Raw genomic sequence first — 20,798 nt, forward strand, 5'->3', positions numbered from 1 at the left:
AAGACACACCCAAGCCCCCATTCAATCCCCTACTGGCAGTTAAAACTTAATCCCCTACTGGCAGTTAAAATTTAATCCCCTACCAGCAGTTATAAGGAACAAACAGCCAAGATCCCACACTACTCCTGGAAACACCAAACCTGAAGTAGTCAGCAGCAGCCTGAAGATGACGAATGTGACTTCGTCGAAACGTCGCCAAGACATCTCCAATTCTACGCGGGAGAAAACCCGAACAACTAGAGACCTATATATATATAAGATAAGTGTCTTTTTTTAGCGCTGAATAGTCATTAAGTGAACTGTTGTAAGTTGAGGTCTACCTGTATTGGGGAGAGCCATTCCTACAAAAAAACCAGCCTGAAGTATGTTCCTGGAAGTCCATTGGAAGCTAGTGCAGATGTTATATTTAGTAGAGCTGTTACATAAAGCTGTGGCATGTCAATAATTACTGACATGGATCAGTTGTAACATGAATGATTTTCAAGAGTAGCTCTATGTATATGCATTATGAGAAACCAAATGTAAGGTGGTTAAAGTATAAATGTTAGTAAGAAGGCTTTCTACTACTATTTTCCCTGCTATCTAGGAAGGGATCCAATTGCTGCAAATGATAGAGCTGTAGAAGGGCCTTCCTAGCTATGATAGCCACCTGGTTTTTGAGGAAGAGCCAGGAGTCTAGGAGGATGCCCAAATTGTATGCCATCTTGGTCTGCTCAGAGTGCTACTGCATTCAAAGCCAAAGATGGGTACTCCTGAACTCGAGAGGTCCCAGTTTTGCCAGAACCTGAATAGCCTGAACCTATTCCTTCCCAACTGGCCTTGAGACTTTTGAGGATAAGCATCCTGACAGCATCATTTGGCTGGTTTGAGTTGAGATGTATAATTGGGTATCAATATGCGGCTTTTTCACGCTTCTGATGGGCCGCTCATGTTTGTAGCCGAATGAGAAGAAAGACACCGGACAAATCCTTCTTGGGATGAAGCTTGGCCCCAAGCGATGCCCCGGGGGCTTCTTTTATTAGTTCTAAACAAAGAGAAGGTGTATACAAATTACATCAAAAGGCACATGATTCAGTAATCCAATAATAATATTGCAACGTGGCAATCGGCAATCGTCTCTGGGCAGGAGAGGAGAGATAGATGAGAGGGGAGGGAAGTGGAGGAATAGGGAGGGGGAGTGGGGGAAGAAGCAAACAGCTCGCATTCCTGCATCCCTTTGAAGTACTGGCTAACTGTTACATGCCAGATGCTGAAGGCTGGTACAGAGGAGCACACTAATTAATAGGAAAGCTTTTACATATTGCTAAGAGGAATGTTTTGTTCATCCATCTCTGGGCCTGTGTTTTCAGGCAGCCATAACTGCCCTATACACAGAACTGGTAATGGATCTCAACACAATATCCTACTGATGATATCAATCTTGTACAGCTGGAGGAACTCAGCCAATAGTCTTGTGTTGATGTTAAATAGGAGCAGGATGACAACTGAATAAATATGCATGTATCCATTTATCCTAGCAGTAGACGCTGTTATTCTATTTATCATATCAGTAGGTACCATTTCTTATAAGCTGGGAAGGGTTTCTAAATAATATGTAAATACTTTGTTTTGAAATAAAGTGTTTCCTTATTCCATTTATGCTAAATTATGCATCTCTTCTCCTAATTTCATAGGAAAAAGACATGGTCAGAAAGGTCTGTCTGAAAGATCAGGACAACAAAAAGTGCCAGCAAGTGCTGAATGATCTTGAAGGTGTTTTCCAGCACTTAGAAATTATGTTCAGTTTGACACTGGTCCCACGAGTTCTTATTTTGCTTGGAGGTACAGCTGTCAGCCCCAAAGAGCTTTATGAAATCAATTTACAAGATATATCCATGAGTGGCACTGAAGAGAGTTTGTCAACCTCAGCCTGTGTTCGCAAGTTATTCCGTTCTCTTTTCATGGCAGATGTGTTCAGTGAGCTTCAGGCTGTTCCCACCATGAGTGTCATTGTTATGGCTCAAGGGCATCGCAACTGTGGTATTGACTGGTTCAAACCTAAACTAAACTACAAAGTGCCTACTCGAGGGAGGAAATTGACTGTTAACTTATCATGCAGTCATGAAAATAGTACAGCCCTTTCCACCTGCCAAGAAATAAACTTTGCCTCTGATGATTATATATGGTTCCAAGCTCCAGTAATAATCAAAGGCTTTAATTATTTTTCTTGATAAATATTTTTAACTAGCTATGTTAATCTTGTGTTTGTTTCATTGCAAAGAACAATTCCCCTGTTTAAAAGTTATTTTCCTTTCAGAAGTAATGTTAAACTCTGCAATACAGAGCTGAAAAAGTACATGTGTCTATGATGACAGAAAGTATCTCTGGAGAATTGATTCAATATATTGCCAAAGCCTTATGCAACCCATTAACCTGAATTCTGTGCTGCAGATTTTACTATAAAAGGATACTTGAAAATATCTGTGCAGTATACGCCTGATTCAATACTGAATTTCCAGTGGGATATGTGCACCTATGCAAATTTGATGTATTCCAGTATTTTCCCCAGAAATATGGTGAAAGTTATACAAATTGCTTTTTTTCAATAGTGAAAATTGTCTGAAGTTTGATTGTAATTCAGGTCAGCATAGTTTCCCTCCCACTTGCAACAGTGGATGTATCATGATACTTTAGGTGCATTCCTATCTCAAGCAGCTATTCAGAGTGTGTGTTAGGTGTTAGGTGTGATTACAATTACATACATGCTTATCTAAAATGTGAATGATCTCCAGTTTTCAATTTCAATATTCACTTTTGGAATACTAACCTGCCTCTGATTTTTATTAGTAGAGCTTACATTTTAAAATTACTCCTTATGGAATTAGAAGTTGTGTTCAATTGTTCCTATAAATTCATTTTAAGTTTGTAAAATTTGGTTTTTATTTCCTGTTCAGTTCAGTTTGCCAACACTGTCAGAAGTAATGAGATGGGTGAAAAAGAAATCTTATTCCCCACTAGCTATTGCATGTGCTCAGATTGTATGAAGACAGATTAATATTGGACAAGCATAGGATAATATCTAATCTCATTTTGAAAGAAGCCTGATGAAAGAAGATAGATGGGACAATAGAGTAACTCTGAAAATGGATATGTTTCTTAAGTAGTTACTCTGAGGCACAGAAAGATATAAGGGACTTTTGGTGGCAGTCTTAAATATGTTCACACTAGAGTTAAATCTGGGCAGATGTAGCAATGACCAAGCACTCTCTGAGGCTGCGGCCTTTAAATAACAAGCACATTGCTTTAAGTGCATTGTTTTATTATATCTACACTATAAAAGGCTGTCTTCCTTTATGGCATTGTGTAATATACTGTAAGGGGACCAATCTAAAGATATAACTATTGTATGTTTTAATACTTCCTTGCTTAGAAAGAAGCAATACATCCTTGTTTAGAGAAAAAGTAACCATGTCTAAAAAGTAAAATTCAACATTTTTCCAGGTACTAATCAATTTGGAAAAATGTATAAAGTGATGTCTTTAATATCTGATTGTGCAAGTGCTGCTTCAATGAACTATAAAAAACTGTCCTATTTCATTTTGTATAATGAAGTAAATCTGAACAAGAACTGCTACTTTGTAGAAATCTTGTTTTAATGTCAGTATTGTGTTTTTTATATCTTATATGACTCTAACAGTCAGCTTCACACAAGAAGAAATTCTTTTTAATACTTGAACAGTAACAATATTTTGCTATAGGTGATTCAAGCTGTACAGAAACTTTATTGGTTGATAAAGCATTTTCTGAAAATATATTGCTACGTAGTTTAATTCAGACGTTCCACTTTCTTCACAAATTGTCTGATGTCTTCAGCCAGGAGCTCTGGTTCCTCAAAGGCCGCAAAATGCCCTCCCCTGGACATGTAGGTATAGGTGACAATGTTCTTAAATTGCTTCTTTGCCCAGGAGCGTGGGCAATGAAGAAGTTCATTTGGGAAGGCAGCAATGCCAGTTGGAACAGAAACTTCAACCCTGTGGTAGAAGAGAACATATCTAACATATCTAGTTCATTAATTACTAGATGCTATTTTCTCTTAGTTACATTGGTGTCAGTATAGGTGCAAGATGGTTTGGAGAATCTATATTTTCACATATATAGCTGAATTATTAATCTTTTATCCCATTTTAAATGAACAATCTGCTCAATAGTAGCCTTTGAATGTCTTTTTAGAAATTGGGACTTAACATTCTCTGGGACATCTTATAGCAAGGATGTCAAACTCAAGACCCGTGGGCTGGATCTGGCCTGCAAAGTGCTTAGATCTGACCCAGGGAGCCGTCCTGGAAACAGCGAAGGACCGGCCTCTGGTGCCTCTACCAGCAAAAGCAGAGCTCGGGAGGGCTGCATATCGTCCTCCTGGGCTCCATTTTCGCTAGCAGAGGGCTGCAGGACATAGAGCTCCCCCCACCCCCGAGGTTAAATACAACCCTGATGCTTCCCTCAATGAAATCAAGTCCTACAGAATTAAACTCTAGGCATTCACAACAGGTTTCATATGAGCAAAGTAATTTTGATTATGGCCCTCACTTATCAAACCAGAAAGTTTCATATTTACATCTAACTTAGTTTCAAAGCCAGAATAATTTCTTCCTTCTTACTTGGCATCAGGAGCATTACTTGGATCCTGGGACATATTCTCTTTATAAAAACGCATTGAAGGCACAATGGAGGAAGTCACCCAATAAATCATGACATTTGTCAGAAGTTCATCCAGAGAGTATTTCCTGAAAAGGGGCATCACACTTTATTAGCAGATCTTAAATGCACATTCTTAGTTCACATGTGTAGAGCACAGAGAAAATAAATGCCCAGCAACCATTGGCTGATGCTAAGAGAATACAGAGGATTAAACAATTGCAAGTCATCTGATATAACTTGCGACTGTTCATTTTTCAGCAATATTCTCCAAATCATTCTAAGCCAGCAGTTATATTTGCAATTTCTCTTCTAATGTATAGTTATTATACATAATCATACCTTTCCAAATTCCCATCTTCCATGTTGAGGAATGATTCATCTGTCCATGTGGAAAACTTCTCTAGGATGTATGCAGCAAGACCTACAGGGGAATCATTCAGGCCACACCCTAGGTGAGAAAAGCAGCACATTTACTTTCATATTACTTGCTTACATTAGAGTTAGAAGCTCTATTAAAAAGATTCGTGAGCAAGAATTAGGGCTTTGGATTCTAGCCAATTCTCATTTTTTATTACGGTGGCTTAACTCTTTGTAGGTATGAAACTAACTTGGCTGAAAAAACTTCTCTAGTATAAGAAATATTGAGTGTTGGGTTGCTGTTAAATACAGCATACTAACTCAAAGCATCTGGACACACTTCCCCTCCATGGAAATAAATAATATTTGAATAGCATTAATAGGTTTGAAAATGTTTTTTGACTTCCATTGTCTGGAGATAACATGAACATACATAATTCAATCTGTAATGTATTACCTACAGCTGAAATAATACAATTTCAGATTTATAGAACTCAACTTAGTGAATTAAACTTGAACAAGGATATCTAGGAGTTGTGAAGAATTGAGTTAAAAATGGCTTAGAAGCATCCCATCAAAGTATAGATTTGTTGCAGATCTTGGTATCTTTCCAATACTGTAGTCATAATGTATACTTTTTAATGTAACAAGAGTAAAATGTTAAGTTGTGATTTAAATTATATGTATTTGTTGTCATATTCCAACAATCAAAAAGGTGATTGCAATCCCTTGGTTTAGATTATGTGTATGGGACATGGAAGATAATATATATATCTTCTTGGGTAGGAGAGAAAATTGAAAATGCTTTATGACTGTGAATCTGCAATTTGGAATTAATTTTATTTAATCCAGCCAAATATTCAACCTATCCTTTGTGCTTATATTTGGTTTCAGTTGTTTAAAATGCGTTATGAAAAAGATAAAGATTTCCCCTGTCCAGTCATGTCCGACTCTTGGGGGTGGTGTCCATCTCCATTTCCTAGCCATAGGAGCCAGGATTGTCCAAAGATACTTCCTTGGTCGTGTGGCTGGCATTACTATATGTTGAGGTGCATGAAAAGCCATTACCTTATCACCAAAGTGGTACTTATTTATATACATGCCTTTGCATGGTTTCAAACTGCTGGGTTGGCAGGAATGGGAGCTAATCCTATAGCAGGGTACTTGGGTCTTGAACTGCCAATCTTCCGGTTGACAAGCCTAGCATCTTAACCACTAGACCACCATGCCCCTTTAAAATTCTATTGCAAATACAAAAATAAACATGTCTTGATTTTGAATTTTGTTTTTTAATCCAAGATTTGTGGGTAGAACCACATGACTCTGAAACTTATGATTCATTGCTTCAATAGGTGCTTCTTGCTTTCCTTAAAAATGTTTTATACATTAAATTCAGATTTGTTTCATCTGATGTCTGAGTTTTTGATCTTTGATAAAGGATTGAGTTTACAAACCTGCTGTATCTGGTTTGGTGGCTTGGATGTGCATATACCCAGATTCACGCAATATATAAAATATGTGCTTAAAAAAAGGGAACATGCGCCGTGCGTCTTCTCTGGTTAGGCCCACCAGAAATGGTACATAGGCTCCCAGTAGTATATCTATCATGGCTGCCAATCCCATTTTCGATATAAAGATCATATTGACATGAAGCCCTTTTACAGATCTGAAATCAAGAAAATGAAGGTTATCCCAACTAAACTTACTGGGTGGTAATTGAGACTCATTAGTAAGTGTGCATAATATAGCACGTTTGAAACAGCAAAATAGGGAAGAATGTTAAGAGATGTGAGAAAACTGATATTGACAAAGGATGTAAAAGGCAACTAAAATTATTGTTTTGTTGTAATCTATATATATAAAAGGCAAATACCACTCACTCATCACGAAATCTCCAGAACCGTAAAGCTTATAAACTTGAAATTTGGCATGTATGTTCCTCTTGGCTTCTAGGTACTTGCTAAGAAAGGATTTTTTGAAATGACCATCGGATCATTAGTATTTCTTATACAGTAATTAACAAGCTTTGATGCTAAGGAGTTCTACTCCCCCTCCCCACCTGAAAAGAACTCTGTTCCAACTGCCAATTGCCTTATATTAACACGCTCAGATGCTAATGGGTTAGACATTCTACTCCCCCTCCCCACCTGAAAAGAACTCTTGCTTCAACTGCCAGTTGCCTCACATTCCGTTACCTCAGTTCAAACTGGCAGACGTTCCACTCCTCGACTCAGGAGTGGTCTGGGGTTCCTTACAGTACTAAACATTGATACCTCACCAAAATGTCTACGTCTTCCACCTATGGAACTGCTTCCAGACTCAAGGCAGCGAGAATTATATTCCCTTATGTGTTTCAATCACCGACCACCACTGAGCCAACGGGTTGTGAACCAAATTTCTCCTGCATAGCCCGATCACATAGTTCCGTTGCAAAGCATGTGTATCCAGCTAGTATCTGATATTTTTCAGTTGCTTCTACTTATAGTTAAACAATCTAGAAATTCTTCATGAGGAAAAAAAAAATTCTTCATGGGGCTAGAATCCCCAGTCCACTTTTTAAAATTATTTGTTCTGATAATTTAGCACAATATTTTTTTTCCAATATACTGTATGTTATCTCTCCAGGAATAGATTAAAGACTCACAACATAGAAAAACGGTTAGTACAGCTATATGATAATGGCTGCAACTTTAATTTGCATAGTAGAATCATTCTTGTAAATTAAACCACCTGCTTTTCAGCAGTCCAACTAAACTAAATGGTGAAAAATTGATAGTGCATACATCATCTAATCTCCATACCATGGATATTGTAACATTCCAGTTCCTGTCATATTATATAAGTAAAAACACCGGAGCGAGTGACAGAGAGATTCCAACCACTTACTTTGGCAGCATCTGTGCCATGTTCTTGGTGATTCGGGAGCCCCAGTCTCCACCTTGCAAGTAATATTCCTGGAAACCCAGTCTCTGCATCAGCTTGTGAAAAATCCGAGCAGTAGCTACTGAGTCAAAACCTGTTAGTTGGGATAAATGTGATATTAAAATGTGTTTGTCTTGAACTTAAAAAATAAGCCGAACAGAATAAAATACATATCTGACATCAGAAAAGTCAATATTCAATAAGTGTATACGAAATATTTCAAACTTACAGGATTCTGGAACACAGAAACTACTAAAAATGATTTTATTATGACACGGCTGAGTTTAATCTATGGCATGAATAATGATGTACCTTTTATCACTTGTAGCGCTTGTTAGTTCATAATGCAAGAATGTATGTCTCCCAAGAGCTATTACAGGTAGTCCTCGACTTATGACCATAATTGAACCCAAAGTTTATCTTGCTAAGTGAGAAATTTGTTAAGCGAGTTTTACCCCATTTTTTAACGATCTTTCTTGCCACCTTTGTTAAGTGAATCATTGCAGCTGTTAAATTAGTAAGACCGTTGTTAAGTGAATTTGGCTTTTCCATTGGTTTTGCTTGCCAGAAGCTCACAAAAAGGGATGATATGACCCCGGGACACTGCAACCATCATAAATGTGAATCAGTTGTTAAACATCTGAATGTAAATCACATGCCCGGGGGGATACTGCAATGGTTATAAGTGTAAAAAATGATCATAAGTCAATTTTTTCAGTGCCATTGTAACTTCAAACAGGCATTAAATGAATTGTAAATCGATGACTACCTGTATATATAGGCCAGATTACCACTAGATGGCACAAGTAGACACAAGAACTAACTCTGCTGCCACCTAGTAGTTGTGCAACATGGATTAAGCAACCCTAGTCAGAGCTAGTAATTTGCCAATAGCAATAGCACTTAGACTTACATGCTGCTTCATAGGGCTTTACAGCCCTCTCTAAGCAGTTTACAGAGTCAGCATATTGTTCCCAACAGTTTAGATCCTCATTTTACAAACCTCAGAAGAATGGAAGGCTGAGTCAAGCTTGAGCCAGTCAGGATCGAACTGCCAAACTGCAATCAGCCAGCAGTCAGCAGAAGTAACCTGCAGTACTGCATTCTAACCACTGCGCTACCACGGCTCATAAATAGTCTGTGCCTTTTGCATTTCATTTCTTTCTTACCTCATGTCGATAATCATCCTATACCTGAAGAAATAGTCCATCCAAACTAAGGTCATAATAAATTCACTAACTCTTAAAGTGCTATAAAACCGTATTGACATACAGTTTGTCCAGCCACAGTGCGTCCAACATATTACTCCATGTTCCTCCATAAAGAAAAAAAATATCACACTAATTATAATAAATTAAAACCATTTGCTAGGAAAATAACTTACCCTTCTGGTGGGGAGGCTCAGAAAAGCCATAGCCTGGGATGGATGGACAAATAATCTCAAAGACTACATCTTCGCTGTTTGAAAGATGACTGGATGGGCCAGTAAGCAAAGGAATGATCTTGTAAAATTCATAAAAGGAGCCAGGCCAGCCATGCACCATCAACAAAGGTCTGACAATTTGGTCTTTTGAGATGTGAGATGGTTTCACATGAATGAAATGAACTTCTATCCCTGTTGGAAATTCAATACAATGAATAGTGAGTGCTATATTTGATGTAGTGGTGAATGAAACTGGGAGACCATGAGTTCTAGGTGTGTAATGTCCCGCAGTTATCTACGCATTAATAATGATCTAGTAATATTTCCTTATACATTTTAGGGACCTTTCCTTACATAATTGGTATTTCTTTCATACTTTTGGATTCTAATTTCTGTTTCCGTTAGCTGGCAATTGCTAAAGCCAATCCCACATGAAAAAGTATTCAAACCTTCTTGACTTTAATTGTCAATTTATTTATTCCTGCACATTGTAATATTTATTCATTTACATATCTCTGTTTTTCCACTGTTGTGCAAACACAATTCCAGTAGCTGCTAATATGTGTAAAATTAAATATATATTATACTCCCTTTCAAATAGCCAACAAAATATTTCTGGTTTTAATTCCATATCTTGCTTTACGATTGCTTCTAACCACTAACTTCTGAATAGCTACTTGGACCGACCTAAGTACTAATTCATAATTTCATATCCGGTCACATGGGCGGCAAGCCACTCCCATCCGGTCACATGGGTGGCAAGCCACTCCCACAAAGGAGGCCACACCCACAGAGTAGGTTCCAACAATTTTTGAAACCCACCACTGGTTCTAGTCCTGCTTTAGGCACAAAGCCAGGTGCGTATCCCTGGGCCAGTTACTTCCTCTCAACTCTAAGAAGGAGAAATGGCAAACCACTTCTGGAAAACCTTGCCAAGAAAAATGCAGGGACTTTTTTCAAGCAGTCTCTAAGAATCAGACACGACTGAATGGAACAACAACAACAAAAACTGCCTACTGTATAGGAGAAGAAGTTTAATGTGAAATTCAGAAAACAGGCAGGACACAAGATCTTTGTTCCATTACAGGAGAGCTATATGTAAAGCTCAGTGGGAAAGTATTTACCTTCAATAGTAGTTTTATAATGTGGGTACTGGTTAAGGATTTTAACTTGCTTCTGCCAGTCAAACTGATTTCTCCAATAGGAGACCACTTTCTGTAAATAGTTTGAGTTGAAACCATAATGAAAGGCAGCTCCCTCTAATGGTGGTGTATAGCGGGTCTGGTCAAGCCGAAGGTATAAATCCTAAAGAGAGAGACAGATAATATTTTATGGGGATGATATTATAGCAGGTATTTTAAGAGCATGTTCTTGCTGGAGAAGGCAGCCTAAAAGGACAGCTGTTTGTCATTTTATTTGAACCCATGTAACGCTGGACAGATATCACTGCATGATATTCTATATCAGGGGTGTCAAACTCATGTGGTCATATTGTCATCACGCAGGGGTGAAATGCTACCAGTTCGGGCCAGTTTGCCTGAACCTGTAGTAAAAAAAAATGCTTAAAAATAGTAACAAAAGTTCTGATGATCACGCAGCATAGATGATTGTCACAGCTGATCGTCGGAACCTTTAAAAAAAATTCCTTTAAAGCATTTTTTTTACTACCTATTCACACGAACCAGTACTAAAAAAAATGCTTTAAAAAGTAAAAAAAAAGTTCCGACGAACAGGTGTGAGCTTGTTGCCAGGGCCATTTTGTGTGAAGTCCAGCTGCTTTTGCACCGTAAAGCCATCAAGACTTGGCTGTTCCGGCAGGCCTGGGGCTGATGAGTTCCCAGCCCCACTCGAGTTGTTGCGACTGTTGTGAAGTTTTCTTTTTAATCTGTTTTTTGGATTTTGTTTCTGTCTTGTTTGTTTTCTTTGTATTGCCCCTATTCCCTATTGGTTTGTTAGCCGCCCTGAGTCCCTTTGGGAATAGGGCGGCATACAAGTTTAATAAACTGAAACTGAACTGAACTGGGTGTGTCAGTTGTGCAGCTTTCGTGTTATTTTTGTGTAAAGTGTGATAGTTTGGCCATGAAGCCATGCCCACCCAGTCACATGACCACCAGGTCATGCCCACCAAGCTATGCCCAGAGAACCGGTAGGGAAAACTTTTGAATTTCACCACTGTCGCCACATGACATCTCTCAACTTTTTCCCCTTTGCTAAACTGGGTATGACACATCCAGCCTGTGGGCTGCGAGTTTGACACTCCTGTTCTACGTAGTAAGTTATGGGACCCATAAGTAGGCATACAATCTACAAACTATAATATATGCCTTATGTATATTCGACATGCCAAATTTAACATAGTTATTATATAGTGTGAGGTAAATGATGCACAATAATACACAAGACATGTTGATAGTTAAGTTGCAGTCTGCCATGATGGGATTGAAGCCCTGCCTTTTCCCCCCAGCAAATAAAGGGGTTATGTGAGTTGGTTATGCAGTGGCAACCACCATCTTGACTTCTCTAATTTTTCATGTGATTCATCACTCTGGCAGTATAGTTAATTTTCAAAGTCTCTTGAATTTGCTTATGTTTGTTCATACCGCGATTTCTTTCTCAGAGGTTGTCACTTGGAATGGTCTAATGGTTTCATCTTCTTGACTTCTTGATGGTTTTTCACCTAAGCCCCACCATCCCTCTCCTATTTCTAGAGTCTTCGTCCTGCGTCTTGTCAGGAGCCAGTAAATCATGAGGCTTCCACCTCCTATAACACATGACGCTGCAATCACATTTTGCTGAGATGTGTCATAAGACCTATAAAATAATCAAAATAATCTGAGGTAGAAGCTGAAAGGAGCTCTGATTAAAGAAGAAAAATGATATTTGCAGCCAGCCGCTGCAGATAAAACAACAAATTTGTGGGAGGCGGGGGGAGTTTTCCATGATTTAAAATATAAGTTTCAAGGTAACAGATACTTGAGATAGTACGGATTTTATCTGGGCAGGGATGTTGGAGAGCGGATCAAAAGGGGCAAGATGACAGCCACAGTCATGAGATCAAAGCTCTATACTTTTTATATATCTTGCATTGAACGCATGTTAGCAATGGGATGGGACTTCAGTCTTCTGGCCACTTTGTTTTTAACCTTTCTTTAAAGACATCACTGCATCTTCATACATTTCTGCCACCCTTTCATGCTGATGCTTGCTACACAACAGAAATGGTGAACCCAGTTTTTATCAGTACGGTAAGTAGTGGCTACCTGGGATAAAAATTGAGGAGAAAACATACAGTGGATAAAGTGCGTAAGTCCTGGGGTTTTTTTCTTGATTGATATAAGGACAGACAAGTTTGTTCTATTTATCTCTACCCCTAATAAACCCAAAGCATAAAACAGCTTGTCCAAAATCAGAGTCTACAGATTCAATGATCAAAGAGCTTGATCATACTGAGTCCCAGCTACAGGCATTACCTAGATCAGGGGTGTCAAACTCAAGGCCTGGGGGCTGGATCCGGCCAATGGGGTGCTTAGATCTGAAGGACCAGCCCACAGTGCCTCTGACAGTGAAAACGGGCTCCCAATCTTCATTTTCAAGTGGGACAGCTCCTGCAGCCCTCTGCCAGCGAAAATGGAGTTCGGGAAGGCTATGTTTTCACTGGCAGAGGGTTGCAGGAGGCTGTCCCAGTGAAAAACGGAGATTGGGAGCCTGTTTTCGCAGGCAGAGCACTCGGGCCACCACAGTCGCCCCTGACACAAGTGATGTCAAGCTGGCCATGCCCACTCTGGTGACACCCACCCCAGTCCCTCTAGGTCAAACCCAACCCTGATGCGGCCCTCAATGAAATTGAGTTTGATACCCCAGACCTAGATTAGTATTTCCCAAATGTGACGACTTGTTGATATGTGGACTAACAAACTTCAATAGATATTAATCTGCACCTGTGTAGAACTTCAAAGTATTGGGTGTAGAAGCTAGCTGAGTAAAGAAACTTGAAAACTTGTAGTGATTTATAATGCTGTTAGTTTATTAAAGGTATCGGTTTCAAAGCTTTGGATTCCCCCCCCCCCCCTCATGATCAACACAGCTACTATGTTTTTTTTTCTCTCCAAATTTTTAGTAATAAAAGGTGAAGACTTTCAAAAGCATGTAAATTTCAAAAAACAAGAGTACAATCTTTTATGGACAATAAGTAAGTTACATATCATGGGGGCGAGTGTGGTATGGTGAGGAGATCACCTACCTTAAAAAGAACCTTAACTAAATGAGTGATCTGTTAAAGCCAAATGAATAGTGCACATTTCATTTTTGAAAACCTTACTCCAGTATCTTCTGCAAGATCTCTTCAGACAACTATTAACTTGGTACATTCTTTTGGATTATACATTTACTTTTTTTGCAATAGAAAAAGCTTGAAACTACCCTTTGCCCTGGGATCAGTGGCATATGAAGGAAAAAACAACAAAATTATTTTAGTTTCCATCCAAGCAGAGAGAATAATAGCATATTTTTCTATTGAGCGATTGGGAATTTAAAATGTTTCCTCTTCTCATCTTTAAACTTAATTCTAAGGTGTTGCTATTATTCCCAAACTTTAATCGAATATAGGAAAGACAATGACTTATATAAGATCATTTTTAAAATATTATTTAGTGCCTTCCTGGCATAGGGAAGGAACCTTCTATTTTCTGTAAGGTAGCTGGAAATATTTCATGTAAGGGCACTTCTCTAGGGCAACATTTCCTTAATCTTTCCAAATCATTTTGAAGTTAGCAGTGTGATTGTCATTCAAACTGACCAATAGTGGAGGGGGAAAATTGTCATTTACTTCTCCCATTCCTAAATAATAATGGATTTTGGATTAAGAAGATTATTCTTTTCTCGCTTGATTTCTTTTCTGGTTCCCTGCAGGTTCAGGTTCTTCTTTTTTTGGGCGGGGGGGATCAACCAAATATTGATCCATTGGTTGTGACAGAAATTGACCAACTGGTTTGTTGCCTAAGCCTGACATTATAGGCTGAGAAAGTGTGACTGGCCCAAAGTCACCCAGCTGTCTTTCATGCCTAGGGTAGTACTAGAATTCACAGCCTCCTGGTTTCCAGCCTAGTGACTTAACTACAAGAGAAAAAAACTGGGTCTCTCTTGTCTCACTTAATATCAAAAAGATTTTTTAAAATATTAGTGTCCTCCAGAACCTATCCATATGGTTTGATTAGGAAGCTGAGTCCTACATGAGCTTGATATTTGTGGGTCCCGTTGCTAATCTTTATGCTGTCTCTGCTGCTTCTGTATCATTTCATTAATAAATTGAGTTATTCTGATTATGAAGTTAGTTTGAATATATAAAGCAATTGGATGGATTACCACCCTTTTGTACATTATCACCTGGCAATGAAAACATCACCCTCTCACTCTGTACAGGACTGGGTCTAACCACAGAACTCTGTCATTACTATGCTCTTTTCTATATCCTACCGCTGCATTCCATTTAATTGCATAAATTTCTTTTAAAAAGTCAATCACAAATGGAGCTAAGTCAGAAATAGAACTTTTACTTATGATACCTGCCTTCCCTGCTTCTTTTCTTTTTGACATATATGCGATAAAAGCTTATTTGCAAATTCCTTTGTACTACTTTCAGAGTCAGAGGGATAGGGGAGGGGTTGGTGTCATAGTTCCATTTTTACATGCTTTTGCCCTTGCACTAAATTGATAAGAGTTTAGGGAGGTAAAATGCTTAGCACACTGAGCAGTTTAGCATTATTGCATAATTGCGATTAGCCTTAGCGTCAGCAAGGCTCTATCAGTCTTTTGAAAGACAAGGGCAGAATGGCAGGTGAAAAAGCTGACCACAGATCAAAGGGGAGGTTCTGTGTATATTGCCAATATATCCTGCTTTGATCTCATTCAACTAGTGAGTGCTGGACGTGGCCGCTGATAGCCCTTGGAGGCTCCACCTTCTTCTGCCATGTTTCTATGATGTTGTTTCATCTTACCACAGGCCATGAATAAATCAGGCTTATCATCTAGTGATGCTTAAATATTAAAGTGCCAATAGCAATCAATGACAAATGCAATGTATGCAGTTATGGGATCCTGCTGGTTTAACAACTGGTTCGGTGATCATGTGGTTCGTGTGCGCGCTCTGCGCGCATCAGCGGTTTTAACAAAACTTACCTTCCATGTTACTTCTGCGGAGTAACACAGCTGAGGCGCGGCAATTTGATCTGCTGCGCGAATCAGCTGAGAGGATATAGGTAAGTAAAGCACAGGGATGGGCGGGCGGGCCAACCTGATTGTTGGAGCAAATCAGTTCGCTCCCCAGCTGATCTCCAGAGCTACCGGTTTGCCTGAACCGGTCTGAACCGGCTGAATTTCACCCCTGAATGTATGTAAAATCTTTTGTGCTCTTCTTTCCCCTGATTTGGCCTCACATTATCCTCAAAACTGAATAAGGTTAAATTAAACCCAAAACCTTAGATATGAGAATTCCAAAGGCTGTCAAGTCATAAGTAGTACTGTCAGGTTACACAATCTTCTATTGAGGACACTTCAATTTGAATTTTTACACAAAATCAAAGGTGGAGCTTGGTAGCCGCAACTAATTCTCTGATTCTATGACTCCACCTTTTTGAAGGATGTGCTTGAACCCAGGAGCCTGGAGGTATGATAAGGCAACGAATCTCTTAGTGGAAAATTGGGCTGTCCAAGGCTACACCTTTGTGAAAATAGGATAGAATAAAATAATATAAACCCGATTTTGTTCCGGTTTTTATTTAAAAAATTGTCATGCTATAAGAAAAACATAAGTCTCTTTTCTTCAAATGCACCAATATTATGTGGTTGGATAGATGCAAATATAGAACTGAAGTAATTCAAAGCTGCCAGGTAGAGGTGTCCACAGGGGAGCAGTTTTGAAGCTGGATACCTCTCACAATACTGCTAACGTAGTTGTAGATGGTTGAGTTAGGGAAAGAGAGAATGAATGCATATTTCAATTTATAGGATAGGAACAGAGGTGGTATTCAGCAGGTTCTAACCAGTTCTGGAGAACCGGTTTCAAATATACAGGACTAGGGCTAGAAAAGGCTAGTTTAAGCTCCTAAACAATCCAATATTTTATTTTGTTTAATATGGATGTTGCTCAATTCCAATCAGCTCTCTGTGGCTCACAATATAGCAACATAAAACGTCTTAAATATTTTATAAACTGAAATGACTTTAAATGGATTCAAATTTCCTCAAACTTACTTCTTGAAAATTTAACACATGGTGTGTTTCCAGGTGCAATTCAAGGAACTGAACTGTATATTGTATTTTTTTCTTGTTAGAGTCAATTGTTCAAGACAAGCAGCCATAGAAACTGAATAAAGTATGTATGTATGTATGTATGTATGTATGTATGTATGTATGTATGTATGTATGCATGCATGCATGCATGCATGCATGTTATGTCAAAGCACCTGGTATGCCCAAATATGGGAGGGAGCATACTGATTCCCTTAACACTTATTTATTTCCTTGGCTCAGCTGATAAGGGAGGAGAGCTTGTGGTTTAGTGGCTAATACAACTGCCTAACATGTACAAACAGCCCAGGTTCAAATCTCAGTAAGGGTACGGCTAGCTGATGAAAGCTAAATTCAAGACTTTACAAAACACGAACAAGTTTGGGCATATCCTAATCTCTGGAGGCTGTTTGTTCAGAAGGGTGGGAGTTACAGCTGAAAAGCCATCACTCTTAGCCAGCTAACATTACTTGGTTGTTGGAACCTGGAGCATGTCCAACCTGCCTAACCAGATTGGATGAGTAAAAACAATCAAGAAAAAAAAATCCTTCAGGTAACTGAGTCCCAAAGTCACAAAATGTTTTGAAAGTGACAACCAGAACCTTGAATTGCATCAGGAAACACACTGGTAACCAATCCAGCTCACGGGGTAGAGTCAAACATCCAATACTTTTTACTACCTGGGCAGCTGCATTGTGCACCAGTTGAAACTTCTGAAGGCTGTTGAAGAACAACCTCATGTAGAGCATTGCTATGGGTTACACACAAAAAATATCTCCAAATAATTTAGCGGTTCAGAGTCCTTCAGCACCAAGGAATTTTAGGAATGTTAATTTGAAACTGACTGCAGGTTAACTTTCTCAATATTTTGCAAAGGGAAAACAGCGGTATGGTTCTTCCATTATATCCTCAATACAGAATGTACTTTCCTTTGTTCCATGCATATACTATATGCACGTTTCATTATATCAAGGATTTCTCCATCATGGTTTCTGTGCATGTTTACATAAGAGGCAAGAATTAAAAGATACATCTGTAGCCTGAAGTTGCAAGCACTGCAACTTCATTGCTGCATAAATAAAATCTTATCGTTTTTATCGCACCATTTCTGTCCACAACAATTAGGAGTGGCTGCTTTTATATTAAGGATCTCCCCTCCCCTCCAGCAGCAGTACAACCAGTGCTTCTTCACTACTGGAGTAGCTTCCTTAGTAGAAGTCCAGGCAATTGTCAACTGTCCGTCACTCAAATGCTACCCCCTCCCCAGTTTGGTTGCCGCTTTTTACACTCACCGGACAGTCTGCAGAAACTGCTGCCACATGTCTGCAACAAAGAAGAGCCACAAATGAATTCAATTTAGCTTACGCTGGGTTGAAGTAATTCTGGATACTTCCTGCTTCAACTGACCTCTGATATGTGGCTGAAGGCTATAGATTATCAAGTTAACATAGTCTTTCAGCGCCACCTACCGTCTAAAACTTGCTTCCATGGTTGCTCACGAAGACACATCTCTTGGATTCTATGATTATCCATTTATTTCTCAAAGAACTTGAGCTGTATTTCTCAAAGCCACCACCAAAGAGGAAGATAGGTTATATTTAAGGAAGGTCAAGTTCAAATTCACCCTCAACTATGGAAATTCATTAAATAGCTTTTGGCAGGTGACCATCATTCAACTTACCGCAGCCAATATTTTGTTTTTTGGGGGAAAATGAAGGAAGGAGTCTTGATGAATCCCATTCATTTTGTTTTCTGGAGTAAATGCAATATATAAATCTAGCAAATAGATCAGCTGCAGATGTCTATCTGCATTCTCATTCTTGGCTTTTGTACACCACCCAAAGTTGATGGGTTGTTTTTTTTTTTGTGTGTGAGATGGGTGGCTATACAAATTTGATAAATAAAGTCATGGTGGAACCATGTCAAAAACACATTCTAATCTTGGTATATATATCTGGTGAAAGCATCTCAAAATATCCTACCCTCTTCTTTTAGACAAGGCGTTTGAGACCTTTGATCATTTTGTTACCTCCCTTTGAACTTTTTAAAGTTTTTATATATAGCACCTTAAAACAACAGAACATGAAATTGATTTTGAAGGAACCAGGTTAATCTCCAAAACTGAACACTTCAACAAGAGAATAATTATGGAAGCCATCGAAATAAAGAAACACCCCCACAAATGAATAAATGTGACGATACCTCCCGCCTACCAGACATCTGGAAACTAGCCCTAGTCAACAAACAAGGCTCAGCCACGAAAACCGACACCGGACCCAGAACAACACAGGACGCCACCACCAATCACTCTCACCAGACTCAAATCCAAACCCATCTCATAGACGAAGTGCAACCACCATCCAGAAACCAAACCACGGTGGCATCATCAACTGCTGCACCCCCCTCTGACCCCCACACAAAGCAAACTGACACATGCCATGAACACATGGCCAGACCGCAAACTCAGAGGCAAATGAAAGCCTGGGATGTTACATCACAGCCATCTGCTCAGGACATTACATCACAGAACTCAGGAGGTTACAACGCAAAGGCTCAGGATGTTACAACGCAGCCAACCTCCCAGGATGTTGCAGCACAGGACTCAGGATATCACTACACTAGAGCTCAGGATGTCATCACGCAGCCCATTGTCCAGGTCGTTACAAAAGACTAATGGGCACACAGCTAGTACCTAAGCCACACAGGATGTTATGAAACAGCCGACTAGTCTGCATACATTAACTCCATCAACTAATCAAGATGTAACAACACAGCCAACCAACCCACTTACAGCAACAAAGCCAGCACTCCACACACAAACATCAATATTTATAGAAAGATGGCAGCTCCGATTACACTTTGCTCGCACAAGCACGAAGCCGAACACACCAGCCTGAAGATGGCGAGTGGGACTTCATCAAAAGGTCACCAAGATACTCTCAATCTTACATGGGAAAAGACCCGAATACGCCAAAACCTGCATGCAAACAATCTGTACAGTTCTGGTTACGTTATTTACTGACTCTGTGTGTGTGTGTGTGTGTGTGTGTGTGTGTGTGTATGTTTGTGTGTATGTTTGTGTGTATGTTTGTGTGTATGTTTGTGTGTATGTTTGTGTGTATGTATGTATGTATGTATGTATGTGTGTGTACATATATATATATATATATATATATATATATATATATATATATATATATGTATATATGTATATGTATATGTATATGTATATGTATATGTATGTATGTATGTATGTATGTATGTATGTATGTATGTATGTATGTATGTATGTATGTATATATGTAGGTCTCTAGTTGTTCGGGTTTTCTCCCGCGTAGAATTGGAGATGTCTTGGCGACGTTTCGACGAAGTCACATTCGTCATCTTCAGGCTGCTGCTGACTACTTCAGGTTTGGTGTTTCCAGGAGTAGTGTGGGATCTTGGCTGTTTTGTTCCTTATAACTGCTGGTAGGGGATTAAATTTTAACTGCCAGTAGGGGATTAAATTTTAACTGCCAGTAGGGGATTAAAACTGATTGAATGGGGGCTTGGGTGTGTCTTGATTAGGTGGAAGTGTGTCATTATTTGGTGGAGGGGTGTTCTGTTCTGATTGTTTGGAGGGTTGTGTTTCCTGTGAGGGTAGGAGGGGTTTTGAAGAGGCTGATTGTGCTTTAGCAGTCTGGCTTCTGGTTCTGGGTCGTGCTTCCTCATCAGTTTGTGTTTTTGGTTGTTTTCTTTGTGGATGTTTTTTGGTAGTATTCTGTGTGGCTATTGTGAGTGTGGGCCTGGTCTCATTCTTCATGTTTGGGATTCGTTTGTTGATGAGGGCGGGTTTCCAAAGGGCTGGCAGGCGGGAGGTGTCGTCTCGCCTGTTCATGCTATGTGGGTGTTTTTCTATTTCGATAGCTTCCCTGATTATACGGTTGTTGAAGTGTTCGGCCTTGGCGATGGTTCTTGTCTTATTGAAGTCAATTTTATGTCCTGTGGCTTTGAGGTGTTGGACCAGGGAAGAAGTTGGTTCTTCTTTTTTGATTGCATTTTTGTGTTCTTCAATGCGTGCACTTATTCTTCTGTTGGTCTGTCCGATGTATGTGGCGGGGCAAGTAGTGCATGGGATTTCATATACTCCTTGATT

General features: G+C 39.3%; 2 protein-coding genes across 2 annotated transcripts in view; one reads left to right on the forward strand and one right to left on the reverse strand.

Annotated features, from left to right (window-relative positions):
• The window catches only part of LOC116507141 (MAD2L1-binding protein-like), an 11,135-nt gene extending 8,882 nt beyond the window's left edge, over positions 1 to 2,253 (forward strand). The window contains exon 2 of the mRNA XM_032215088.1: positions 1,674 to 2,253. Within this exon, the coding sequence (XP_032070979.1) occupies positions 1,683 to 2,210 (528 nt within the window). The 5' untranslated portion in view covers positions 1,674 to 1,682 and the 3' untranslated portion in view covers positions 2,211 to 2,253. The remainder of the gene's footprint in view (positions 1 to 1,673) is intronic.
• Positions 2,254 to 3,611: 1,358 nt separating this feature from the next.
• On the reverse strand, positions 3,612 to 18,071 carry LOC116507138 (epoxide hydrolase 1-like). The gene is made up of 9 exons (XM_032215086.1): positions 17,956 to 18,071; positions 11,980 to 12,190; positions 10,504 to 10,684; positions 9,341 to 9,571; positions 7,921 to 8,050; positions 6,489 to 6,700; positions 5,017 to 5,125; positions 4,638 to 4,763; positions 3,612 to 4,010 (listed from the first exon to the last, which is right to left on the reverse strand). The coding sequence occupies exons 1-9, from the start codon at positions 17,982 to 17,984 to the stop codon at positions 3,806 to 3,808; spliced, it is 1,434 nt and encodes a 477-aa protein (XP_032070977.1). The 5' UTR covers positions 17,985 to 18,071; the 3' UTR covers positions 3,612 to 3,805.
• Between the last annotated feature and the right edge of the window lie 2,727 nt (positions 18,072 to 20,798).

Source organism: Thamnophis elegans, chromosome 4, assembly GCF_009769535.1.
Source record: "Thamnophis elegans isolate rThaEle1 chromosome 4, rThaEle1.pri, whole genome shotgun sequence".
NCBI classification, from domain to species: Eukaryota; Metazoa; Chordata; class Lepidosauria; order Squamata; family Colubridae; genus Thamnophis; species Thamnophis elegans.